The 27,277-nt window shown below is 39.3% G+C and overlaps 1 protein-coding gene across 2 annotated transcripts in view; it reads right to left on the minus strand.

Annotated features, from left to right (window-relative positions):
- The window catches only part of LOC146474188 (uncharacterized), a 53,227-nt gene that overhangs the window by 22,358 nt on the left and 3,592 nt on the right, over window positions 1–27,277 (minus strand). For both annotated transcript variants that reach the window (XM_085117442.1, XM_085117443.1), the window contains exons 2-36: window positions 26,235–26,314; window positions 24,799–24,840; window positions 23,688–23,741; window positions 23,149–23,238; window positions 22,050–22,124; window positions 21,638–21,676; window positions 20,990–21,043; window positions 20,150–20,203; window positions 19,350–19,403; window positions 18,499–18,606; window positions 17,735–17,779; window positions 17,212–17,265; window positions 16,302–16,346; window positions 15,278–15,475; window positions 14,950–15,003; window positions 14,764–14,808; window positions 13,581–13,634; window positions 12,665–12,718; window positions 12,498–12,551; window positions 12,295–12,348; window positions 11,854–11,907; window positions 11,419–11,463; window positions 10,549–10,602; window positions 10,169–10,213; window positions 9,458–9,511; window positions 8,153–8,206; window positions 4,371–4,424; window positions 3,539–3,592; window positions 3,124–3,177; window positions 2,868–2,912; window positions 2,504–2,548; window positions 2,021–2,074; window positions 1,305–1,358; window positions 659–712; window positions 496–549 (exon numbers count right to left, since the gene is read on the minus strand). In XM_085117442.1, coding sequence (XP_084973568.1) covers window positions 496–549; window positions 659–712; window positions 1,305–1,358; window positions 2,021–2,074; window positions 2,504–2,548; window positions 2,868–2,912; window positions 3,124–3,177; window positions 3,539–3,592; window positions 4,371–4,424; window positions 8,153–8,206; window positions 9,458–9,511; window positions 10,169–10,213; window positions 10,549–10,602; window positions 11,419–11,463; window positions 11,854–11,907; window positions 12,295–12,348; window positions 12,498–12,551; window positions 12,665–12,718; window positions 13,581–13,634; window positions 14,764–14,808; window positions 14,950–15,003; window positions 15,278–15,475; window positions 16,302–16,346; window positions 17,212–17,265; window positions 17,735–17,779; window positions 18,499–18,606; window positions 19,350–19,403; window positions 20,150–20,203; window positions 20,990–21,043; window positions 21,638–21,676; window positions 22,050–22,124; window positions 23,149–23,238; window positions 23,688–23,741; window positions 24,799–24,840; window positions 26,235–26,314 — 2,081 coding nt within the window. The remainder of the gene's footprint in view (window positions 1–495; window positions 550–658; window positions 713–1,304; window positions 1,359–2,020; window positions 2,075–2,503; window positions 2,549–2,867; window positions 2,913–3,123; window positions 3,178–3,538; window positions 3,593–4,370; window positions 4,425–8,152; window positions 8,207–9,457; window positions 9,512–10,168; window positions 10,214–10,548; window positions 10,603–11,418; window positions 11,464–11,853; window positions 11,908–12,294; window positions 12,349–12,497; window positions 12,552–12,664; window positions 12,719–13,580; window positions 13,635–14,763; window positions 14,809–14,949; window positions 15,004–15,277; window positions 15,476–16,301; window positions 16,347–17,211; window positions 17,266–17,734; window positions 17,780–18,498; window positions 18,607–19,349; window positions 19,404–20,149; window positions 20,204–20,989; window positions 21,044–21,637; window positions 21,677–22,049; window positions 22,125–23,148; window positions 23,239–23,687; window positions 23,742–24,798; window positions 24,841–26,234; window positions 26,315–27,277) is intronic.

The following is a 27,277-nucleotide window of genomic DNA, read 5'->3' on the forward strand; positions in this document are numbered from 1 at the left end:
AGCCCAAAGAAACCATGAGGCTTATGCAGCGTGTGCTTCCTCAACTAATGCTAAATTACAAAGATTAAAAGAACGACAGTGGCGCGATAGGTAAAATAACAATAAGTGATAATGAACAATAACAAAAGGGAAAGAAAAACGGAAACATAAAAAGAAGAGTAATAATAAATTAAAGAGAGGATGGGAGGAAGGTAGAAATTAATTAAGTATAGGTATTTCTTCAACTTGTGTTTAAATGTTGACTTTTGAATGTCCGGGCTGAGCGAGAAAAAAACAAAGGACCCTGATACTGGTCCATGCAAGGTAAAGGTCACGGTGTTATGCTTTTAATAGGTAGATCTTTTCCAACGGCCAGATGTTGTGGCGTTATGTGCCATATGTAGACAAGAGTAAAAATGTGAATATTTGACCTCATCGCTGAGCAGCACATCCCAATCCCCTAAATTTAGAGGCCGGGATGCTTTCAGGGGATTATGTCTAAATGTTGCCACCTACCGAACTTCCATCTGCACCATTCCTGCCACTCCTACCAACAGATCCCACTTCTCCCTAACAGAACAAAGATATGAAGATAAAGGAAAACGCAGGAGTCACTAAACGAGAGTTCTATTGAACTTGTTCCCCAGCGCAAAAGAAAACACAATATACAATGCCCTACTGTTTCTCCTTTGCGTCCGGCTGGTCCGGGTGCTCCTGCAGATCCTGCAAGACCCTGTCAGAGAAAAAATATGTTCATGTGCACATGAATATTTTGAAAATAGTCAATAACATATTCTGTACAAAACAGTGAAATTTCCATTGATAAATTTTCATTGAAAAATTATTTGCTGAAATAAGTTGTCTTGAATAAATATAACTGTACAAAAAAATTGGCTCACAATGAAAGTATAAGTTCGGCCTTAGTGACATCTCTTTGGGTGAACCTGGAAACATAAGTAGTGACTATTGGCGTCCTAAGAAAATCCCAGATTGTATATGTAGACCATAAGTGGATAAAATGCTGAATGATGATTTAAATCCATTACTAATGATTATTTGGCCGTTTTAGGTTCGGTTAATTGACAGTTTCACTGTGACGTTTTCAAAATGGGCATCGTATAACCCTAACTGGTCAACCAATGCTTTTTCCCTGGAAAGCGTTTGGCATAAAAGCTTCATGACAGCATGACAGCCAACGTATAATTTGTCGAAGAGGGGACTAGTAACTCATCATTTGTGAAGACTCCCTTTACACCCTTTTGGACAATCCTTCAGCATTTTACGGTTTGCACACCAGAGGTGTAAGTTTATTCACGGTTTCTTACGGTTTGTCCTCGATTTCCGTCTTCACCCACTTGGCCGACAATTCCTTGAGGCCCCTGAAAAGTGAATAAAGCTAGGTGTGAAATTTCACTGAAGAGTAGTTAGTTTGAATCAGTTTACTTACAAATAATCATTTCATTCGTCATATGCCTGCGTTGAGCTATTACAGGAAAAAGAAACAATTTTTGGCTCTGGGATGATAATAGCTCTCTCAATTTAGAAAGTAGACCTGATTCCACATGAAAAGGGAAAAAATAATGAACTTAAAATTCACAGAAGTTGAAAATTCAATCTTACAAACATTAATATTATGGGAGATATGTGTACGCCCAATTTTCTAGCTAAAAGACTGGTCTCAGTTCCTGGAAAGCCGAATTCGAGTTCGCCACGGATAAATTTTATCCTGGCCCCAGTTGTTGAAAGAGTGGATAACTTTATCCACTGGAAAGGTCACTAACCGCCAGATAAAATGTGTGCAAGAATTTCCCTACAGCTCAATAATTTTTGACCAGAATAAGAGCGTATGTGTGGAAAACTTGCGAAAAGCGATAGAAGGAGTTACATTTGCCCCGCTAGACTGTGACTTATCCACTGGATAAAGTTATTCGTTCTTTGGACAACTGGGGTCAGATTGGAAAGAACTACCCAGAAGATAACTCGTCAAGAATTGGCCGTTTAGAAACATTCATCAAAACATAACATTATAGTTTTTACTCACTGGTGGGCCTCTCTTTCCTTCATCACCTCGCTGACCAATAATCCCATCCACGCCCTGAAAACGAATCAATATTGGCTTGCATTTATTCAAAGCGTACATGGTATAGACCGTCCCGGCTTGTCTCAAACAAAAATAGCCGCCAATGACTTATAGCACTTCAACTAGAAAATAGGGTATGAACAAAAACACTGAGGAAATTAAAAAAAAAAAAAAAAAAAATAGGGAAAGGATGGTATCACAATTAGTCGCTTTGTGGACTTTTAGATTCATAGTAAATTTGTGCGACGAGAGGCAATCAAGAACGGTAGGTGAGGCAGAATCACTTTTTCCTTATCGACTGTTTCACTGAAATGGCCAAGGAATAAATTAAAAAAAAAAAGATACTTTGTTACCGAAACCTCACAAATGACATTGCGTCAATGTCATGCTAGAAGCTTGGGGTAACATATATTTTGATACAGTTTATATTTCAGGTGGTCTTACCTGGTCGCCTGAAAGTCCTTGAAGTCCGGGAGTACCCGCTTTTCCCTGAAACAGTCATGGCTCTCATCAGAAAACAATTTCAGCACGACACACAATTGTGTGACTAATTTTATCAAATTTACACGTTTCAACGAAATACACTGATATCGAGTGACATTTGGAGGGTACACTAGCTTTCAAATGCAAACTTGAGTTACTTCCTGGTTTGATTTTCGATCTCAGGGAATTGTACGAATTAATTGTGCAAATTAAAATTAAAAATAGTCACAGTTCTGGTCGTTGCACTGTAATACATAATGAGAAGCCTTTTATCAAAAGACTTTGGAAGGAAGATCCAAAGACATTTAAATTATTTGATAGTTACACTTTTTCCAGGTAATCCATTTGCTCCAGCGCTTCCTTTTGAGCCCTAGAAAAACAAGCAAGATTTAGATATGATGTTTGTGCCTGCAATAACCATAATTGATCAAGAGAAGTGTCAAGATAGGAAACAATCCATCCGTAACCCCTTTGTCTCTCTGTTATTGAACGTGAAATGTTCCACACGAAGTTACATCAAGAAGTATTCTTTTTAAATTTGTATTTACTCAGCTGTCTACTGGCAATAAAAAGTTACCAACCATACGGCCGTCAAAACCTCCAGAACCGGCATTCCCTGGAGATCCTTTCTCGCCCTGAAAAAAAAGATAATGTTAGTAATACCAAATTATGAAAACCATCATTTGTGTTATGTCCAGACTTTCAAATGAGTCAGTAGTGTGAAATGAGAATACACAGGCGTGTCTCCAATTCCTTATGTGAAGACTTCAGGTTCACGGAAACACCAAATATACCTTGAAAATTGGGGGCAACTATCGGAATACTTAGTCTATTGCTAATGAGCTTTTAGTACAGTGTTTGATTTCTAATGATATTAGTGACATCCATTTTAGGAGGAACTCTACAAAACTAGTCCTCGAAGTTATCCGTGAGCTTGAAGCCAAGTCATAACCTTCGATAGCTTTTTGCTATATCTTAGTTTCCATGACAACTAACCGGATCACCCTGGCCTCCATCTGGTCCACTTGGTCCTGTGAGACCTGCTATGCCCTGAGGGAAGAAATTAAAACTCCGTGATAGCGTTACACTTAAGGTGGCTGGCACTGGTGTCCATTACTTTCCAGAACGTACGCTTTGACGAATCGATACTACCACTCTTTATCAGTTGATGCAACAATGATACCAAAAAAAGCAGTAATATTGGTGAACAAGTTATGGCCATTTCCTCCACATAATGGGTTACCATAGCAACAGTACAACATGTCAAAAACAGTCGTAATTTTACCTTTGAGTGGTTATACTCACAAACGAGCTCGGTGACCCCCATTTTGTTTTATTATGGAACTGTAACCAGCATATTAGATTCAATTTTTTGCAAAGTTTAAAAAATTCTACCAGAGGGGTTCAGAGCCGCCTTAAATTTAATTTCGAAAAACTCCATATGGTTATAAATAAAGTATACTGTGAACTTGCTTTGGGTTAAGTAGTGAAAATAAAGAATAAACAAATAAATAAATAATCCTTTCCAAGACAATCATGGAAAAAATTATCAACATTCCTGGCCTGAAGTCAGAAAGGAATTGTATATTTAACTAATAGTTTTGCTTCCAAAGACATAAAGTAGTTCAGTCGTCGTGTAATGTATGTGTTTCTAATTTTTTACATCACTGGTGGGTGGAATCCTATGGTGTACCGATTCAAATCATAGGTTTCAACAGCATTTTCCAATAGTGCCATTAATTTTCCAGTATTTTGCAAAATAAAACTTTGGATTTTTCTTGAGTTTGAACCTGGGAACTGTAAGGAATGAAAGCCTAAAACAACAAACCTCTCCTCCCGCCTCTCCTCGTGCGCCTTGAGCACCCGTTGGTCCTTGCTCGCCCTGTAATGAAAAAGTCTCATTTTAATATAGCGCTATGACTTTAGGTCCCGTGCACAGGGCGTGCGTTTTCCAACGTTTGCGCTTTAGGAAGTATTTTGTATCACAACAAACGATAAAAAAAAATCTGCGTCCAAACGACCGTTTGTAGATCGTTTCAACCGAATCTCCACATAAAAGCGACACGAATAGAGAAGCAATACAAGCCTTAACCTGGAAACCTGTAATATCCCATTGCTAGACTATTTAGAAGTTTGTGTCTGGAGCCCCATTCACACCAACAAAACAAGTTTAATAAAACCAGGTTTAACAAAAGCTGAACCATTAGCTTTGACAAAGGATTCAAGTAAACTTTAACTTATGCTTTAATTTGTGCTAAATCTGTAGTCGACAAAAATTCTAAAGCAGCTTTTAAGAAGGAAACAATTTTAAACTGTGTTTAACTAAACAGCTTTAAACGTGTTTAAGCCTTGGTGTGAATGGGGCATTAATCGTGTACGCAGATTAGTTTTCAGACGTTTCAGTTTTAATTTCATGTCGACTACATGAATGCATTTTCAGACAAGCGTTTGAAAAAGTTTTTGATGCTTATCCACGTCGACTGGGCCCAATAAATATACATTTATATGACGTATATTGATGACAAAAAGCAGCTCGGTCTAAGCTGTTACTACACCTATTTTGTTAAAACAATGTTTGTTTGCTATACTTTTGTTACGTTTGTAAAACCATCTGTCGCAAACCGGCGATTCTTATATATCATGAATGGAGGATGATTGCTTGCGTGTAGTTTCCATGGACATGTTTCAGGTAATACAATTTAGACTTCGTTCAAGGCGGGGGTACACCAAAGGAGGATATTACTATCTTCCCATCGTACCTTGCGCCAATTTCGGTAAAATGGCTTCCGGTCAGTGAGAGGAATGCGCGTGTTTGAGGCCAAGTTTGAGCTGGATTTCTTCGTATCACAAATGATCCATGGTGAGTAATTTATCTTTATTTATTTCATTTACATTCAAATAAGGGAAAGGAATATTTTTCAGAGAGAGATATTCTTCAAAACAGCAATACTTTGCGTATTGTTCGTGGCTTGTCAACCATGACTGTTGTTATTGAATATGCATGACCTATTTTGAATGCGTTATTTCGGAACTTAAACGACGAGTCAATAGGATTATAATATTCAAAGATTAGCTTTTATATTTCAAAGTTTCACTGGGAGCTGATCGACTCCTATTGACTCCACGTTTTCAACAAAAATTTTGAAGTTGAATGTGAGGGATTTTTGGCGCGATTTGTGTCATGATTCGACCTGTATTTATTGCCGTGGACTCATGTTCCAAGCTCCTAGTATTCGAGATTTTCTCTACATGTTTTCGCTTCATGTATTTCGTTTTATTGTAGGAGCCATTACCCTCAAGTCAACATCTGAAGAGGTCGCCGAGAAAAACACGAAACGTGCTTCAAGCGGTCGATCGAGCGTTTTCAAACTGTCACTGACTCACTGTTTGCGGCGTGTTCAACTCATCTGGAAAGTTCACGTGCCCGAGAAGCATCTTATACTCTATAAATGCAGCATTTCCGAAGACTACCTGATAGCGACGGCTAAATCCACGCAATTCAAGTAAATAACACTCGATTTCTCGAAAACCTCGAGTTGCTGCGTTACTATCTCGACGGCGTCCATTGAAAAATGAAATTCACGTGGGGCCAGCCGTTTGATAATATAGTTGCTACGCGGTGCATGCCGATAAGATAGTAATATCCTCCTTTGGGTACACCTGAAAGCCGTTTACACGCCGCTTAAAATCGGTTTAATGGAAATATCTCGTTCGCGTTTCAAGCAATACAAAAACGCTCTGCTCATAACACAAATCAATGTTTTGGGGTGTTTTGTAAATTTTTTGGTGATTTTTAGGTATATTTGGGAGGAGATAGTTTTTCTCAAAAGAGTAGTAAAATTTGGAGAAATGAGAAATAGTTAAGATTTGATGTAGTTTAAAAATTAGAATTTGAAGTTAAAAATTGATACATGGACACCCAAACAGTCCCCTACCAACCTGGTGTGCTCTTGGGTTGGGGGCAACTGTCTGTTGGTGTTCCAAAAACAATTTTCTTCCTTTTATCCCATCTTTAAACCTCTTAAAATTCCATTCAAATTCACGTTTATCCCAACCTTAACAGTGGGTATTTGAAATCCACAGTTAAACCTCTCTTTAACCGTACCTTAAACCAGGTAGAACGTAAGCTGAACTGTTTACAGCTAGTTCAATTACCGTTATCGGAACGCCTACGCGACAAGACCGCAAGGTGATATGGGTAATTTAATAATAAATTTGCCGGACTTAGCTATGGCTCACCCCTAAATGATATTTCACTGATCTTATGGCACTGGCGAACCTGAAAATCACGAACCATAAATATTTACCGCTACCCATACTAACTAGCGGTCTTGTCGCGCAAGTTCGAGCCTCTGAAATCCGATAACGTTAATAGGTGGTTTTCACCTCACACATCGTCACGCAAGGGAAAAAATAAAATCCTCAACCATTCAATAGATTAAGTCAAGAAATTGATATGTTGTAGAAGAGTGATACATAAACAACGTGTGAAAGCCACAGGGCTGTGCGATATCTCCTAATCAAGTTATTCGAGAAAATGTACCACGGAAAATTAAAGAGTTTAGTATGGGACGCCATGTTGGTGCCCCGTCTGATGGGCACCAACATGGCGGCCGGAAACCAGCAAAAACATCTGGAGTTTACCTTGGCTATTTCAAAGCCTTTCTTCTCTCTGCTGAACTTTCACACATTGACATTAACGCTTCTATTACATGTTAGCTTATCAGACCTAAAAAAAACACGAGACGGATCGATGTTTTCATGTACGTGACATGTTTAGAGCAGCAATCCTTCTGTCACGCACTGCGCAAAAATCTAAAATTCAAACTGCTCTATTTTCAAAACAAAGAATGCTATCCCGCTGAAAACAAGCAAGCCGATGGAAATTTAGATTTTCTTATATGTGATGAAGATAAAAACCCCAAATTGTGTTTAGTTATGAATTTCAGTTTTTTATGACGTCATGTGAAAACCAAGAATAGACCGTATTCGTTTTCTCGGTATTGCGTTAAGCCGGGAAATCTCTTCACTTGTAAATATATTTTTTAATAAATCCCTCCCGCCTCCCCGCAAGAACCCATTTCCAGTTCAATACAGAGAATACGAATATGTTATATCGGAATAGCTGTATGTACTCGGCCCTAAGCGTCCTCCACAGGGAGCCTAAACAGCGACGACTGTGACACTAATGGCTACGTTGGCAAGCAAAATGTTTTAATTCAAAGTTCTTGGTATTGTTTTCCATTGGCGTTTTCTGGAAAACAACGTTTAACAACCAAATTCAAGGTTTTATTTTTAATTGAACATACGGCGGTGACATTTTTTCTTTTTCTTTCTGAACGTTAATTCCTCCACGAATTTAGTGCTTGGATAATTCAACCGTTGTCCAACTCGTTTAATTTGTCAAGGGCCGTGGCCACCCTTTGCAAATTAAACGAGTTGACAATAAATATAATCGCAACTTAGTTTTAAGCATGTGGATTTTCCCTTCAGGTAACGTTTTCGTTGCTGTTGTGTTAAACTAGCGTGTTGCATGGTTTTTCGTTAGTACTCAGGAGGGAAGACACATAAGTCAGATAAACCATACAATTCTGATTAATTTTCTCCCACCTCTTCTCCCTCTGGACCTGCTTCTCCAGGTTCTCCTTGTTCCCCTTCTTTGCCCTGAAGAATAAAAGGTCAGTAGGAAGTGCAAGTTTATTAGTGCTACTGGTGAACTCGTCGTCAACGGAAAGACTTACTACAAATGGTAAAGTGGTGTCTCGATTTGTGGGGAAATGGTTCTGAGAGTGTCGTATCACAACGAACAATAGCTAACAATGAGTTGATCAGAACAATTATCAAGCTAAAAATATAATGTGAAGAAAAGGAAACTTAAAGAGGCAGTGCGTCCTATTTTAGTGTCACTTTGAATGGCCAAAAAAAAAAACATATTTGAATCGGTGGAAGCGTTAAAATAATGGTTCAGTGTGGTTAACAATAACCCTACTAGAGCACAGAAACTAGTAATAGCGGTAAATATCTTTGGCTGCGGATGGCTAGGATGGAAAAGATTGCAACTTGTCGGTGAACAATGATAGTAGTTAGTTCTTTCTTGGAGAAATTCCTTAAGATTTTTTTCTCGGTGTTCTAAGAGCAATTTCATATTAGCAAAAAGGTTTTTCGTTAGATATTTGAGCAATTTTGACCAAAATACAGCAAACTCACCGTGACAGTGAAACATGTGAAATGCTACAAAGTCCTACTCGTTCATAAGACAATTACACTCACGCCATATATAATTGAGAAGGAACACGGCTCAAATCGAGAAAGTCAACGAAAGGGCTTCGAGGTACATCCTCAAAGGCAAAAGTGCATCTTGCATGGAATCAGACTCCCATCCATGGAAACTCGAAGAATCCAAGACGTGCTATTGACTATTAACAACGGCATATCTGACAAAGCTCCATTTGCAATTAGAGATCTAATCACCTTATGCTCGACCAAGTATAAGCTTAAGCTTCGGCATGATTATATCCTTTCCCTGCCAAAAGTTAACACGACTAAATATGGTCTCAAATCGTGGAGATATTTTGCCGATATGGAGATATGGAACGAGCTAACAAATGATACTAGAATCAAAGCCGGCACTAATGAATTGAAGAACAAAATCCGATCGCTTAAGTTATAGCTGTTATCGGAATTTTTATTTTCATCCGATTCTTAGTTCTTAGCTTTACAGTTTTTATACCATGAATTGTTTTTTTTTAAGTTTTAGTTTCTAATTTCTAGTATATACTTGGCCGTGGATTACCTGTAAACTAGCTGATTAAGCTAAGCGTAAATCCCACGTTAAATAAAGTATTGTTATCGTTATCGTTTATCGAGATAAGAATCGAATCTGCACTTCATCTCTCAAAGTAGAATGTATTTTACCTGCTCTCCTTTTGCTCCTCTAGCACCAGCAGATCCAGCCATCCCTCTCTCGCCCTAAAATTACAACAAGGAACCGTGAAACTGCGCTTTTCTCATGAACAAATTACTTTCTTATCAAAGCTATTTTAACGCTAGCCCAAGAAAACAAACAGCTCTTAACCGAGAAGCCTACAAGAATTCCATACCGTAGCTTATGGCAAGAATAGGTTTTCAAAATCCGGCTATTTTCCCCTAGCTTTCTCGAAAAACGTAACTCAAGGAAGAGGTTATAGTTACTAAAAAACAGTTCAAACCAATGACGAAACACTAAAATGGTGCGTGAATTGAATCCCGGATTTCAGACATGCAACCGGACGCTTGCTCCTAAGAGAGACGCAAAAATCGTGCAGTGATTTTGATTGATTGATTTCTCAATTACTCGTACAAAATGTTCTGAATCATTTTGTAGAGCAAGAAGATATATGTCGAAAATACAAAGCTCTGTCTTCTGTTTCCTCGTCACCAGAATCCATGCATTTTGCGGGTACAGTTGATCACTGAAGAAGAATGCTGTCAACGTATGTCTGGTTAACAAAGCTAAAGGAGATGGCTATAATTAAGGGTAGTCAGAATCTGAGTCTGAGCTGTAAATAATCAAATAAGGAGACGAAGAAGCAGCAATTTCTAAATGAAACTGAAATGCATAAAATACATATAAATAAAGATATTTACCTGATTTCCAGGTTTTCCTGCAAAACCATCTTCCCCTGTCATTCCCTGGAACGGCAATGAGTTTAACCATTAAATGTCAAAGAAAATAACCTGCTACCCACAAAACAACGACACAAACAAGGAAAAAAAACTGAAATCAAAAACAAATTCCAAGCTCCCAAAATCTCATAAAAGCAGAATTCGATCCAATAACTGAAACATGCAAAGCACCAGGCGATACCGCGCGATTTGGCAGGATAATTCTTAACAGTAGAGGAGGGGATTGGAAACTAGCGAACCCAATGGAAGAAGACATTGCGGGGGTTTATACACAACCAAGGGTGTGATAAGAATCCATAAGAAATGATGGAGTCCTAATAATAAGATGAAGCAATACTTACTAGAGATCCAGGAGTACCCGCTAACCCTGGTAAGCCTTGTCGGCCTCTCCTACCCTGATGAGCAATGCAGCGACATTAGATACGAAAACCTTTAACCTATTTATATATGTTTGAACAGAGCCTAGCCACAGTACATAACTCAGTGGCTATATCGCCTGATCAAGGCTAAACAGTAAGCGGTCAAAATTCGCAGTGCGCATTGCGAGCTGATAATACTCTTTATTGTATAGACACGGGTGTTTTACTGGAAAATATATCACTCGTAAAATTCATACGAAACTACATCCGGGAACCGAGTGGCGTATTTTCCATATCCTCACTAGTGAGAATATTGATGACCTCATTTCGCGCTTTTTCACGCGTACGATTGTTTATGCAAACAGGCGGTGAAAAGCGAGCGGTAGATTTTTTTTAGACTTTTTTGTATATAAACACGGTGGCGTGAAGATATGAAGTTTATTTAATTTGTTTCTACCACTCTAAAATAGAATTCATATATTCGCGTTGCCGTGTGATATCCTTCAGTTTGTTAGTAATTTCATCTCTTCAGTTTCCTTTCCGAACTCATATCAAATCAACTCAGATGTTACGTGATGTGATCGTTTAGATAGTTTTTGTTTCGAATTATCATACCCATTCTCCGTAAATTTGCGACTCAAAAGTTGTGACAAGTTGTGCTTATTATGCCTGTTTTCTTACTCGTTTACAAGTAAGTAAACGGTCGAAAATTGCAATACGTATTGTGTCATGTGTTTTGTATGCTGCTTCACATCGGCACCATTTTTGGCCGTTGGAGCTTCAAATAGTGCTTGTCCTGCATAAATTCGTGATTCATAAGACAAGTTGTGAATATAATGCCTTTTTCCTTACCCGGTCACCTTGTTGTCCTTGAACTCCAGAAAAACCTTTTACACCCTAGGAAAAATAATTGTCAATTGGTGCACGGAGGCAACATTTATCAGTTTTGAAGTAATTGTTATGATATTCACATAACAATTAAGGCAGCGCGGTTTACATGGACGTAGTTTCACTTGTTAAGGCCAATTTACACATACCAATTTGACAAAGAAAATGAGTAAAGGACGAAAATCTTTCTTATCGCCAACCAGTAGTAAATTGTTGTTAAAAGTAGTAAAGTAAACGAATTCCTATTCGAGATAAGGAAGAGCTCGAGGTAGCCTGTGATGTAAATACAGATAACAGAAATTTACTGTACACTTAACCATACAAGAAAAATGAAATTTGGACTAAAAGAAGGGACAGACCAACCTACGTTTTGTTTTTTGAAAGTTTGTTTTAACCTACCTCACTGCCCTCTCGCCCTCCAGGCCCTCTCCGTCCTCGATTTCCAACAATTCCCTGACGAAAACAATGATTGAAAGTAAAAATGAAGAGTAGTCTTGTCTCACATGTTGTTTAAAGCAGGTGATGTACGTACAAAAATCGCAAATTTAACAGACTAGAAATTATGAACAAGCGTTCTCAAGTAGAAAAAAATCAGAAAAAATTATGAGTCCTTCAAATGAGAGTCGAACCAACTACTCGACATGGCCTTACAGGTGCTGGTGGCATGGTTGCTCTACCACTGAGCTATAGAGGACTCCTGGTCAGTTGGCGTTAAATGTGGTCCAATTCTATGGAAACTAAATGTGGTATTTTTACATGTTTCGGCCAGGCTAGGGTGCTTCGGAAATAAAAGGTTGATACAAGATTATGGTAAATTGATTGACATTTATCGAGCATTACCTCAAATCCAGGTTCACCAGTGGCTCCCGTAGGGCCTTGAGGTCCACTTTCTCCCTAGGGTTAAAAAAATAACGCATTCGGTTTCAGACAGAAGTGTAACAGATGATTTGTTTTTCGTGCTGAGCTGTTGTTTGTTCAACTATCACTTACAGAAACAACTTCATTTCAAAACAAATAAGTTCAAAAGTTTAAAATTTTCTCACCCTTGAGCCTCCATATCCCGGAACACCAGGAGAGCCACGGACGCCGGTAGCACCCTTTAGAGAACAAACAAGGAAATAAATAGAACAACAATTAAAAATAAAACCAAAAATGTACATAATCACACTAAACAAATAAACAAATTGAGCATTTATTGATGCAAACTCACCGCTTTTCCACTGAGACCTGGAGCTCCGGAAGCGCCTGGGCGGCCCATGTTACCCTGTAGTAACAAGTTTAAAATAAGAATATGATGTATTAGTTAGCGAATGATACAGGCATACTCGGAAAAAGGAAATCCGAGTGCTCCTATCAGGAGTCCAAACTAAGACCTTCTGATACTAGTTCGGATGCTCTACCACTGAGCTACAGGAGACTCGTGGGAGCTAAGGACATTAAACTAGGTTCACGGAACAAACATCCTGCGTACTGCTCGGATTGAAATGTCAGTATGTGGCATACGCGCAATGGAAATAAATGTGATGGAATATTTTAATCCTGGTGAATAACTGAGAATGATGTATTGTTCAGTGAATGACAAAGGCATACTCGGGAAAGGAAATCCAAGTGCTCCTATCAGGAGTCGAACCTAAGTTTAAAATGACTAGAATTTATGCTCACTATGTACATTTCTTTGTTACTGTTTTTTCATCTGAGAGGGATATTAATGGTAGGAATGAAAAATTGCTTGCAAAAGTGAAAATAAGAATCAATTGTCACAAAGACTGTTATACAGTAGTTTTCACTGATAAGTGTGACCACTCAATGAAAACTATTCTGCAGTTATTTTACGTGGTGTTATATATTTTGAATTTAAATACTACTGTGTTGTGCGAAGCGAAATTTCGGTTGTGAAATGGTTCGGTCTCTCTAAGACTCAACAATTGTGCGGCATCTGATTTGTTCCCTTATACTATGCTTAGATTGATATGATTAGAGAAATCACTTATTTAGATGAGGAATATGACTTATTTCAGTGAGTGTTGAGTCGATCGTTAAGTAGAAATCGTGAACAACAACAAAAAAATACAATGACGTCAATTTTTTGAAAAAATCGCCACAGAAAAATTTGCAGTCTGTTATACCTGCCTTCCTTTGTCTCCTGGTGATCCTGATTGACCTGGGGGGCCCATAGAACCCTATGAGAAAATATTATTACATTTTCATTTCCAATTTTCAATCCGAGAGCTAGATTAAGTGGTAAAGAAATATTCACAAAACAGGGTCAATAAATGAAAATGTCCTTCCGGCTCTTACAAAAATGCGAGGTTTCGTCGTAAAAGTTGAAATTCAAGATACCGTCGAGCCTGTATTAAGAGGTCACCCTCGGGGAATGGCTAAGTGACCGCTTAATACAGGTTGTACAGAATACATCACTTACTTGGTTAAGAAAGTTCGGCGATAAAATGGTATGACAAAGGAGAGCATTAACACCACGATTGTGCAGCTCATTAGAAGCTCAATTGCCTGGCACGCTATTTGTTACCATATTTAAGTGGTTTCCTTTTACAAGGTGACCGTTTAAAACAGGTCAAGACAATAGAAATCAGCCCGTTGGGACTTAGTTTTGGGTGACCGCGACCGCTTAATAGAGGTGACCGTTTAATACAGGTCAGGATTACAGTAAAAAGTTAAGGGAAGTAATTTTCGGGACTTTGACAACTGACCGCTTAATAGAGGGTGACCGCTTAATACGGTGCCGCTTAATACAGGTTCGACTGTACTTCCAGACTGAATATCTGTCCTCCACACGTTGAACATTTGTTTCAATTTCGTACATTAATGTGTTTCCTTCAGTTTCGAGGATCTTTTACTGATCTCTAAGGAAAATCACGTTGTTGTTCAGAAGAATACATCTGCCCATTGAAAATGTTTTTTTTTTAATTTATGCGAAGAGTTTTAGATATTAGGAACAGCGCTTTGTGAAAAAGAAAGAAGGAAACACCATTACCTTTCATTTCTAGCATATTTAAAAGTATTTTCTGGGAGGTGGCATGGACGTGTAAAGTTTCGGCAAGAATCCGTCCTTACCATTACTTGATACAAATAAATATAAAAAGAAACGGGAAATCGCTTAAAACAGTGTATCGCTGCTTTTCTAAAAAGGCAGATCCAAACAATTTCCTTGTACATTTTACCCTGTATCACTGTTTGGGGAATTCGGTAAATTTAGATGGTTACTTATTATTTTCAAGTCTTCTTTAGAGGAATGGGTATGGTAGGGATGATGGCGAGAATGATGGAATGCCCAGGAAATGTTTTTCTTACAAGCTCTCCTAAAGGTCCAGTTACTCCAGAATCGCCAGGTCCACCCTACAAAATTAAAGGAACAGTAATTATTGACAACAAGCCGATTTGAGACGTCGATGTAATTGAGGTAAATGAAGTATCGCTGTTCGTGTACTTTGCTCGATTAAAACGCGCTAAGATTTAATAATGAATACTAAAACTGACCCGGTTACCAATGGTTCCTTGCGGCCCTTGTTCTCCCGAAGGTCCTGGATCACCCTAAGAGAAACAATTTCTTTAACTAATGGTTACGTATATTTATCAGATTAACTATATTTAACCTGATAGCTAGTTTATCACGTGGGTACATCTGAACAAGCAATATAGTATGAGTCGAGGTTGAAGTGACTGCCTTGAAGAGTCCATTTTCTATTTTAAAACGATAAAATAATACTTATCGGAATTTGAACAACTGGGCACAAGATTTTCCAAGCTTAAATGTACCTTAATTGAATGAATTAGTTCTTGGATGCTCTATCCCTTGTTCTCTTACCGTAGCTCCTTTAGATCCCACGTCACCAGATTCTCCTTGTTCACCCACTTCCCCACTGCTTCCAGGGGGCCCTCGTGGTCCTTGCTCCCCACTCTCTCCCCCATAGCCTGGCTCGCCCTCGGAGCCCGGACGGCCACTGGTACCTTTCGTCCCCACATTGCCAGGTGCCCCTGGAGATCCTATCGGACCTGTAGCACCCTGTAGACGAAATAGAATGTCAGTTATTGCAGTTGCCGTATGCGCAAAATACAAGGCAGAAAAAAAAAAGTGTGTAATGCCGCTGATTAGGCTGCAATGGACCAACTGTACACCATTTTCTCTGTCACTGATATGTCCAGAAATGCACGCTAATGAGATGCATGAACTGTACGATAGACAACACAAAGTGTCCCCTAACCTTAAACCTAACCCTAAAACACAAATAATTCTGTCAAACATGAAGCCATATATGAAAATGGCAAAAAGGTCTGTCTTATATAAAGAACCCAAATTCAGGGTAAGGTGCAATTCTGGGCATAATCACACAAACAGACATAATTTATACTGCAGAATTAATTCTTTGATTTCTCAGTTGTGCAACCAGTCCTGTACGGTACGACATTCAGTCATGTACCCTTCATATCTTCATTTCAGCGAATTACCATGATCTCAATTAACCACGCCCTACCCCCGTCTGTCCTAATGGCTCAGTTAGTAGAGCACCGCTGATCAAAATCCAGGAAACATAGGTTCGAATCCCACCGAGGTCGAATATATATATTCTTTACCTTGTGGGCCGACATTTCCTTACTAGGGCAGTGCTCAATAACTATTAGGTGGTTTCCTCACAGCACTTAATTTACACTGCATAATGAATTATCTTATTTCTCAGTTGTATAATTAACATGCATTTCCATTGTTCTTCATGTTTTTTTCCCAGAAGGCTGTTCTTTCTATCTGCGTTCCTTCGGGCCCCTTTACCTTTGTAAAATCATTGACTTGACTGCTATCGTAGATCACTAGATCAATACAGGATATATCTTACCCTCGGGCCAATGGGTCCTGTAGGTCCTTGGGAACCTTGTAAACCCTAATTAGATCAAAGATATATAACATTATAAGATAGAATTTGAAAGACACTATTCTGTCTCGCCTACGGGACATACCGGCAAAGCAAAAATGGACAATTTCTTTTTCACTTTCGATTCTCTTCTCAAATAAAGCACGGTATAACAGCTATATCGTAAAATTGAAAACTGATGTCAACATAAAAGTCGTTTTCATCTACAAACAATGTAAGAATTTTAATCCATTAAAACGGTGTGTAAAATCGTTTCCTGTCTTTCACTGAACAATGAATTCGAAAGCCGGAGACTTTTTTGAGATGAGCCTCGCAATGTGGTTGGAAGGTGTTGAAAGAGAAGGCTGGTTCACACGTGCGACGCAAACACAAATGCAAGCGGTGTTCATTCGTAAAGCAAATGCGAACACCGGCCTAGGAATAACGTGCACACATGCGCATTTAAAGAAGTTTACCGAGATGGAGTGTAGGTCACGCTTCACTTCCTTGCGTTCCCCGCGTAAGCGATGTTCACGCGCGAAACAAATGCAAATGCATGTGCAATCGAAGCGCAAGGAAAGGAAAAATTCTTTATTTTCTTGCGCTAATTGCGTTTGCATGTGCGTTTTCGATGTTCACACGTACTTGAACCTGCGCGCTTGCGTTTGCGTTTGCGTCGCACGTACAAAACAGGCTATAAGGTTCACTCGAACGCTACAACTTATGACTCAGAGGAACACAGACGGCAGTGCGGTCGACTTCGCCGTAGTACTCTTAGCAGACACTTTTAAAAGGCTTCTCTTTCTTCTTGGGAAGAAGTGAGGAAAGCTATATGAGTCCCAAAAATTCTTTGAACACGCAATAAGGCGTAAGAAACATTTTTTACTTTTATTACCTGTTCCCCTCGAGGACCATCAGGGCCACGTAATCCAGTTTGCCCTTGTACGCCCTGAGAAAAAAAGAATTTTAAAAATCTTCTTAAACAACATTTTACTAGACTTATGTAGTTAGTTTTAATCGTTAATTATAAGACTTAGTTACCGTTTTTCATCATATGTGCTGTTTAACTATTTTTATTTACTTTTTGTTTTTATTGTACATGTTTTAAGCATTTTATTTTGCTGTAGTCATAAATTACGCAGGGCATCTATTGATACCAGCTCAGTGCTTAAAGGGCCTCCCTGCCTGAATAGATCTAAATTAAATAAAGATGAATTGACTTGATTTTCGGCAACGTGACCCTCTATTGGGAAACGTTATATCACTCCGGGAGTCACAATCTTTAAACACTGCGGCTTTACCGAGCCCAGGTTAATAAACCCTGAAATGATATTAATTTTAATAACCTTGATTTCACAACTACTCCTTAAAGTTATGGGTTCCTTGTGTTTACCCACAGCCAACATTAAGATACCTACAGTGGATCCGTCTATCCCTTGACTTCCAGTATTTCCTCTCTCTCCCTAAAAAAAAGGTGATAGAACAGAATGAATAGTTTCGTAAGCACATGCACGAGTAATGTTCGAACCTAGATTCCATTTGCAAATATAAAGAAAAGAAAAAGACATATTCCGCTCTAACAGTTGTTTGCTACCGATCTATTTGGATGCTGTCTTTATAAAGAAAAGTACCACCATTACCTTTACTGTTTCGCAAGGATTTAACTGACTGCGAATACGAGCTAGATTAATACGCTCTGCTGCTAAGTAACAATTTCAAAGATCTACTCGTACTTAATCTCGTAATGACAATTCTACTTAAATGTAAACGCAATTTGTTTACCCACGGAGTACCAAATGCTGTCTATGCAGTGGGAAACTCTACTCAATGGTGTTAATGCGTTCCGGGTCGAATTGGAATTTGGAGGTGTTGGTTTTGTGGAGGGAACTGAGAAAATCGGAGAACCCGGAGAAAAACCCTCGGAGCAAGGAAGAGAACCAAAGTAACCAACAACAAACTCAACCCACATATGACGCCGTGTCCACTGCCATCCCTGCTCACCGAAGTGTATTCGGAGACTGATGTACGTGAAGTTTACACAGAGTAAAAAGGAGATAGACAAAAATGCTTCTGCTTTAACAATAACAGCAACAGCAGCAACCTTTAATGCCAAATCAGACTTCTAATTAAATTTCCCTAAACTCATCCTGTAGCACACAATTGTCACTGATCGAAATCTCACCAATTCTCCATCTTCGCCTCGCTCCCCTGTTAACCCGGTCCTTCCCTGTCGGCCAGTCGGACCTCTTGAACCAGGATCTCCCAGACGCCCCGAATCTCCCATAGGTCCCTGCGGAATACAGCATTACGTTACGTTACAGTAGGCGTTGCCCTTTCAGTGTAATATAAGAGAATGAATCAAGAGCTATAGAGATGCCGCAAGTCCTACCATGGTTACCGTGCTTTTTCAGTTCCAAAGGGCAGAATTTATGGTTTGGCCATGTTCATTGAATCCGGGGATGAGGTATTTAAAAGAAAGTATCAAGGCCGCTTATCAGTCTTGCAGCCAAGTTATTAAAGTTAAACCAAGCACATCTCTCCAAACTAAAAGCATTCAGTTTAAATTTCTTTATTTACCACACGGATTAAATATAGGCCACTCTTTTACTCATGACCTCTTCATCTCAACAGCCGAGTGCATAAGACAGCAAGGCTAGTAACTAGTTTACCACAAAATGCAGCCTGACAAACAGAATTTACAGCAAAGTAAATTGATAAACATTGTAAATAAACGCAAAGTTGCCACTTCTTCTGGATTACCATAACATCTTGCACGGAATTCAAGACCCACGTTGTTTGAACTCTAGTGTGAATTGACGTCGAGTTTGAGACAGCTTTGAAGTCACATTGAGGTGACTAGGAATTTACAACGGACAACCAAGCCACCATATCTTTTTAAACACTACTATATTTTTCGCTGAGTGCGGAAATGTAACGTAATTTGAATGCCGACTTGATAGGCCATTCATTTTAGATCTCAAATATGCCTGCGCAATACTGATCTGCATATGGCCCAGAAACGAACCGTTTCACCTTATCTCCAGGATATCCTTGAAGTCCAGGATTTCCACGAGGTCCTGGGTCTCCCTAAAATGGATAAAACTGTTAGCTCTTGCTGTAGCTTTGCACTTAGTGGGTCAGGTGACGCTTTTTCAATGACATATGGACGAATAGATCAAGATAGAGATGTTATGCTGCCACGACAAGGCTGCTTACTTTAGAGAGGGCAGACTTTTAGGTATTATTATTTAACACATTGTAGTACTAGCTGTACTGCCCAAATATCGTCATCGTTCCCTGAATATTCATCGCCCGTAGTCAACAGATAGCCTAAGTTATTATTCAACACATTGTGACACTGCCCAAATATGGAATTTCGTGTGTCGGGGAGAAAAATGGCAAAATAAAGATCGTCTTCAACTTTTCTGCGATAAAATCTGTTTTTTGTTGTCAATGTGTTGAATAATAAAACAATTATCCTGGTCAATCTTGCGGAATATCGCCTAATTTTAGCCAGCTCGGCCTAGGGACCTCGTCGGCTAAGTATTGGGCGATTCCACGCGATTTCGCAGGATAATTGAAGGTTCGTGGAACACGCGTACTAGGCTATTGTAGCATAAAGGAGTGGAACTCATCTTACCATGACTCATCGGACCATAAAATCGGGATAAAATTCTGCCTAACGCTGAATGGCTAAATGGACCTAAACCTATCGGTGAGGAACCTACTTAATACCAGTTTGGTCGACTCTCATTGTCTAACACTTCTGATTGCCAAACCTCGATTTTCAAGGTTTTTTTTTTAAGTGGTGGAATGTCTCTGAAGATACTCACATCAGGACCAGGTAATCCAATTGCTCCTCTTGTGCCAAGCGTTCCGATGTTGCCCTAAAGAGGTGACAGAGGTACGTAGACTGAGTTGAAGAATCGATCGTGGCTTAACACGGTTTTGTTGGAGTTCCTGAGTCTAGGGGCATAACTTAACTATGGTAATGACACTTGAAGGGTAACTAGCCCGTCTAAAACTGTTTCCTTTGGAGGTAAAAATAAAGGATGATGACGTCAAATGACGTTGGATTTACGTCATTTTTGAAGGGCCGTCATCTTGGATGACTCGATTAGTTAAACTATGGAAAACAGTCAAAATTTACTTGCAGTTAAACAAAATCCATTATGAATAGAAACGCTTAACGGTAACAAAACTATAGGCCCCAGTAAGGAAAAAACGAAAGGAAAAAAAATTCCGCCAATTTGGCCAAACATTTCTGTCGCTTCCGTGAGTAGTACTATATCATACTAAATTCTTCTCACATGAATTTTAGTCGATTTTCCTTTAAGCTCTTTCAGTAACCAACCCCTCCTCTCTTCGAACCCCACGGATACAAAAAACAGATTTCATAGGGTTAATTTTGTACCCAAAGGAAGGAGGGGCAGGGGATGAGTCGATCGTCATAAACAGAATTTCCTTTTGTGAATGTGGCTTGGATTTTTACTCCCATTTGGTACCATTGTCTTCTAACAAATTCCGCCATGTTTTTTGTTCCAGGATTGATGCCCAATTACGCACCGGAATACCTCAAACTGTGGGTATTTAGAATTTAAACGCATTACCAGTTACTAAACCATGAGCATTTTTTGCAATGCGAACCGAAACATTCAACATTCAAAACTTACCACTCCTCCAGGCTCGCCTGCTACTCCCACCCTTCCAGAAACGCCAATAAAACCCTGAAAATTAAATACCCCCTGTTTAAGTATTTTCTCACTTTTTAAATGAAATAAAACAACAAAGCAACCCAGAAAATTTCTTTGAAAGCAAATAATATGGATAGCTTTGAAAGATGCTAGAAAAGAACGTTACTTTAACAGATAACTGATTAACAAAACCCAGGCGATTACTTAATTCCATGGTACAGTCGATCCCGATTAAGTGGCCACTTAATACGGTGGCCACTTTATACAGTGTTATTCCCCATGGAGTGTACAACTAGAAAATCCATAGGTGGAGACCGTTAACTAGAATTATCGCCTTGTTACGGAAAATCGAATTTATGTATTGGTTAAGAAGATACGGTTAAGTTTTCAAGAGCCTTTGTAGCCTCCCGCGCAGATGTCCTTAGGGGTTCGTCACGCGTTTCGTGGGGGAGGAAACGCGTGACGAACCCCTAAGGACATCTGCGTGGGAGGCTAGAGCCTTTGTGGGTCATAGCACCAGGCGAGGTTTCACTCGTTCTCTCGTTCTCACTATAGTGTAAATCCAAAGTATCTTCGTAAATAACGCTAGTTTGAAACTTCTCATCAGGATGATGACAAAATACTTACAATTGGTCCTGTTCGACCACGGCGTCCCTGAGTTCCTTGCTGGAAAAAAGATGAGATTGTATGTCAAATGGCTTTAAAACAATTCTGAGATTCGATGCTTCAACGTAACTTGATAACTACAATCTTCGACAGATCAAATGAAAAATTAAGACCATCCCTTCCCCCATTTCAATCATGGAAAAATGGCGCGTTTTGCTTTGCGGGCGAATTTATCATTGATTTTGAGGGGAGGTGGGGAGGGTTAATTTTTCATTTTAATCTGGCCAAGGTTGTAGCTTTTAAACTAACCAACCAACCAACCAATCAACCAACCAAGTAGCTGACTTTCGTTATGTGTGGATGACTAGCTGTGTAAAGAGCTATTTCTTATTGTACAAATAAATAACTGGACAGCGCTAGCTAGATAACGTACCCGTGGAATATTAAGTTCTGATCTGTCGGGGATAATATTTGGCGCCAGATTCGGTCCTTTCTCGCCAGGAAGATTCTAAAATAGGAAACAAATCAAATAATAAACGTTAGGAAAACAATTTACTCACTTTTGTTTGTATGCAAACCAGTTTTCAGCAAAAGGGACTTAAACCAAAATCAAAACATTCACATAAACAGCCCTATAATATAAACAAATCGAAAGCTGAAGGTCTGATACTCAGGTTAGCGCGTGATTTTGCATTCATGTACTTTTGGCACTCAATAAAGAAAATGTTTATTCTTCTTATTCTTGTTCAGCCGTGACTGGGTGAAAACATAATGACGAGCAACATGTCTTTTCTTGTTGGCAAGGCAAGGGAACGCCCCGTTTTGAGTCGGTGGACTGAGTTTCAGGCCTTCTGCTTCTAATGGTGAATCTCGTACCCAGATCTTCTCACTCTTCGGGAGAGAACATCTGGTAAAATCCGTTTTCATGTGTCAGGAATGTGACACCTAGCACAAGTGCGCATGCTCAATATTTGTAGCAAAAATACTTTGCCCACGAATTTCCCAAGATGGCTTTTCAGGATCAATTTCTTGCCATAAATGTCGGCAATATTTCACCTACCGTATTAAGAAAAAAAAAAACGATATCAAGTTTCTGGGAACGAAGAAAGCCATCGCTAATGTTTTGTTGACAATGGTGCCCAAAATGCGCGCGCTGTATTAGCATGCAAGTTAGTTGTACGCGTCAGAGTGCCAAGCAAAATTTTTCACAAAACGTTGAGAAGAGAGACAACACTATATAAATTTTTATGTTTTTTGACAACTTGTGGCAGTTTAATGAAACGTCAAGTTTAAATTGATACAAGAAACGACTTTCAGAGAAGGACAGAAGTGTGAAGATAGTTTTCTCTACGCGCGTGCAGAGCATAGATTCTGAAAAGTCGTGCGCAGGTGCCATTTTCATTAACCGATCAGATTGAAGAACCTGACTTTTTCTCCAAAGACAAAACTTCTGGGTGCGAGAATAACTAATGGTGGGAAAATGATCGTGCGGAAGGTACAGCAATAATAATAGAGAAATGGACAAAACTCACAGCGGTATACCCTTGGCCGGGAATCCCTGGAGGTCCTGGCGGTCCCGGCCGTCCTTGTATTCCAGGATTTCCTTGCGATCCTAAACCTCCCTTAACACGTAAGGAGTAATGAAATGAGGCATTAGTTGGTTTCGGCATCATCATCATCATTTCCACCAATCTTGACTTTTCCTTGTCGTCATCATTCTTGTTGTTATGATCACAATCATCACCATCGTTGCTGTTATTATTGTCATCTTCGTTATCTTCGTCACCATCGTCGTTATCATATATAATGATCGTTATCACGAATAATATCGTCAACGTCATCATAATTATTATCATCATATATTTTCATCGTCATCGTTATAACAAAAGATCTTAATTCTAGACTGTTTGGCCATCTGCGTCAGTCAGTCCCCTTCCCCAGTGAAAACGGTTGTGTGTTATTTCCCGTATTTCTTTCTCTGCTATTCCCCAACAAATGCTCCTTCCCAAAAGTCATGGTACTGCACATTAAGAAATGTCGATGTGAATATCTCAGAACGATAGTAACTTACTGCCTGTCCTTGTGGTCCAGTTTTTCCCCGCGATCCCGCAGGACCGGGAAGACCCTGAAAGATGAGCAGTAGAAATAAACGTAACGACAAATGTACATAATATACACTTAATGTATGGTCCCGAGGGAAACTAACTAGTTTGTTATATATTTAGACTTTCCCTTCAACAATCACAGCAAAACAAACAAACAAGCAACTGAGAGGGCAACAACTGTGGAATTGTATCCCGCTCGGGATACATTTGTTTTTGATCAGGGGCACGTAACCAAGAATCAACCAATCACAGTGCTCGTTTTGTTGAGTGAAAGTCTAGGTATATAACAAATATTAATTATGAGGGGAGAAGGGGAAATCCAGTACTGAAAGTGTGCAAACCAATACAGCGTATTCTGTTCAGAGGTCTAGATAAAATTTTCGTGTGCAGGACGTTTAGCTGTGAATTTGTTTGCGAGCGTTTTAGCCACCCTTGCGTACGTATCACTATTTCAATGTTCGAATTGAAAGATTTCTCCCCGAAGTTTTGTGTCCTAACTTAGAATAAATTTTATCTTCGTTGACTTTCTCAGTCTTAAATTAGATAAAACAATTTAGGTTACATAAAATGGACACAAAAGGTAATTTTTACGACTCCTTTAAACTAGATGAGGGGATTAGTTTCTATGGAAACTGTACTATGCTTGTGCTGCGTCAGTGGGCAGTGGAAACGAATGTTTAATTTTATCAACAGAGTTGATAAGGTAATTTGGCCTCTGTAAAGAGATTCGAGTGCTTCGAGTACTGACGTTTCGATTGATAGCCCTTCGTCAAACGGAGGGCTTAAACGCTCGACAGTACTTCTAGCTATCTGACGATGGGCTAACGTTCGAAACGTCAGCACTCGAATCTCTTTATCGTGGCCAAACTACTTTATCAACTCTGTTAATAAACCAAACACTCGGTACTGAAATGACAAACTAGATGATCTTGGAAAAATAAAAATTGCAATTTCTCTTCAACTGCCTGCATTTTCAGAGTTCTTGAGTTCAGAAGGAAGGGCTGACATGCTAATCTCCGAATCACCGTATCCCACAGCTGGGAGTAGGTTATGATGGACAAACGCTTTACAACTGACCTGGTTTCCTTTGGCCCCAGGGTCTCCTGGAGCACCAATAACCTGTTAGTGAAAAGCAACAAAGTAGACTAAGACAAAAATCAAGAAACCCAATAACGCTAATGGCGGCCAGCGTCTAATTTATCCTTGCAACAACACCGTTTAATCAAACATACAAGTCAGGAAAATAAAAGAAATAATCACCAACAAAGAGTTGATGATTAAGCAAATTCTCCCGACTAGTTCAATGGTTTAACTGGTTCCGACTATCGGCACCGTTTTTGGAAACCAAATGAGTGTACGCTACTTCAATTAATGTAAGGCTTTTTCATCTGCTAAATTTGGTTGCGGTTTGAAAATTATGGCAACCTTTTCGGTCCAACAAACGTGGCCAGACTCAGTTGTGAACAGCCGGGTTTCCCAGTCAAATATATGATGCATAAGATTAGTATCTTGCCTTAGGAACCATATAGAAACAACAACAAAAACGACAATAGTAGTTTGGTTGTATCTATAAAGTGACTACTTGGGTTTTGGTTTTAGGAAACTCAGTTGAAAACAGCTCGAACAGCACGGAGTAGATATTGCTTACTGTACTTTTAAAATTCAATTATTCGAACTTGAGATTTAATCCACTTATGTAAATCAATCGTTATATTCAGGTAAACTGGTTATCGACCCCCAGACAACGTAAGGAAGCTACAATTGGGTCTCTTAAATTAACAGATGAGAGGCAATCGCAATTACGTTTGCAACTTAATAAGCAACTGCAGTTCGAATATATCTACTTCATAAATTTCACTTGCATCTCTTCACCTCTTCGAGTACATTATGAATAGGCCATTTGCACTATGGCGTCATTTTTCTACAACTACCAACCTCGTTCCCAGGGTTCTCTCGCCACGGGGACCCAGTAGTATAGGACCCTGGGAACGAGGTTGCTACAACTACCAGAATCCTTCTGGTTTTTGTTTTCTCATGCTAATTAGAGTTATTGTTCTTTGCTGTCCACTGGGATTACAAAATTTGAATTTGAAAAGGAAAACGAAATGGATTCTGGTAGTTGTAGTAAAATGACGCCATCATGAAAATGGCCTATTCACAAAATGACCAGATCCCATGCAGTCGAATTGATAGATAGCTCAGTTGGTAGTGCCCTGCACCAGCAATGCGGAAGTCATGTATTTGGATCCCGATGGCCTCTCATTTCTTCATTCTCTCATCCGCAGTTCAAATATATGCATTTCATTTTCTTCACTTCCAATTGAGCCTCATCCTCGGAGACCAAGGGGCAGTTAGAGGGGCAAAAGGGATTTTCGTGGGCGAAAGTTTACGAAAATCCATTTTACTCCACTAACTACCCCTGGGTCTCCGAGGATGATTGAGCCTTTGTGTGCAACTTGAATGACAACTAACACTTGAACTAATCAGAAAATGTAGAATACATTTCTACTCACCGTTGCATTTATTCTGTCGTGCTCATCCCTCTTTACGCGTGTGACATGTCTGAAGCCGGCAGGCGCCATGTCGGTCAAACCTATCTTAAACAGGACAGTTAGCTGTTGTTGCATTGTATTATGAAGGCTGAGTTAGAAGTCGACGTTACTCTAAGGGCGATGTCTCCTAATACAAAGTATTTTCTGCGCAGTTTATCGTTTTGCAGGGAAAAAGAAAAGATCTTAGCAAGGGTTATTGGAATCCAAAAAGAAGATTGGAGGAAACCATTTTTTTTCAGAGATAATTAAGCAACAATAATTCTAAAAACTTTAAAAAGCATAACGATGTACGGAGTTTTTTCCAAGTTGAAGTAATATATCAAACGCGAGACACTGTGTCATTACATATCAAACACCGAGAAGAGAGTTGAAAATACGACGCGTAGCGGGGTATTTTTGACGAACTTCGAGGTTTTTGATATTGTGATGAAACACTGCGACGAGTGTTTGATTTAACTTCTCAAAGAAACTGATTTTGAAGGAGAAATTAAGGATGCAAAAACGAGGAGTTTTTCGTCAGATATCCAAACACGTCACGGTCCATGATTTCCTTTGTCTTTGGCTTTTGAATTGTTAACGAGTTTGAGAAGCTTAAGTCATGATCTCTGAAAAACGCGAGGTTACCCTCAAAGTTTTTTGGGGGGGTTTCAATAGCCCGTGTTGCGATATTCTTTTCCCGTATAGTCATAACTGAACCGCACACTGAGTGACATACCTTTGAATTCGTAGGGTCTAGAAATACAGAACGTTACCATATGTTGCCAAATTTCAGATAATTTCCTTGGGTGTACTGACACCCTCTATTACTTCACCGATGCCATTACCGAGGCTTTCCTACTGTAACAACTGACTACTTTTTCAGTGTATATGTTGTGGTTCAATTTTATCCTTGGTTTAATTTTTAGTTCCCTTTGTTTTGGCGTATGGTAATGTATGATAATGAGTTTAAAACAAAGGGAATTAAAAATTAAACCAAGGATAAAATTGAACCACAACATACAGCT

This window comes from Pavona decussata, unplaced genomic scaffold (genome assembly GCF_977016875.1).
Source record: "Pavona decussata unplaced genomic scaffold, jaPavDecu1.1 SCAFFOLD_91, whole genome shotgun sequence".
NCBI classification, from domain to species: domain Eukaryota; kingdom Metazoa; phylum Cnidaria; class Anthozoa; order Scleractinia; family Agariciidae; genus Pavona; species Pavona decussata.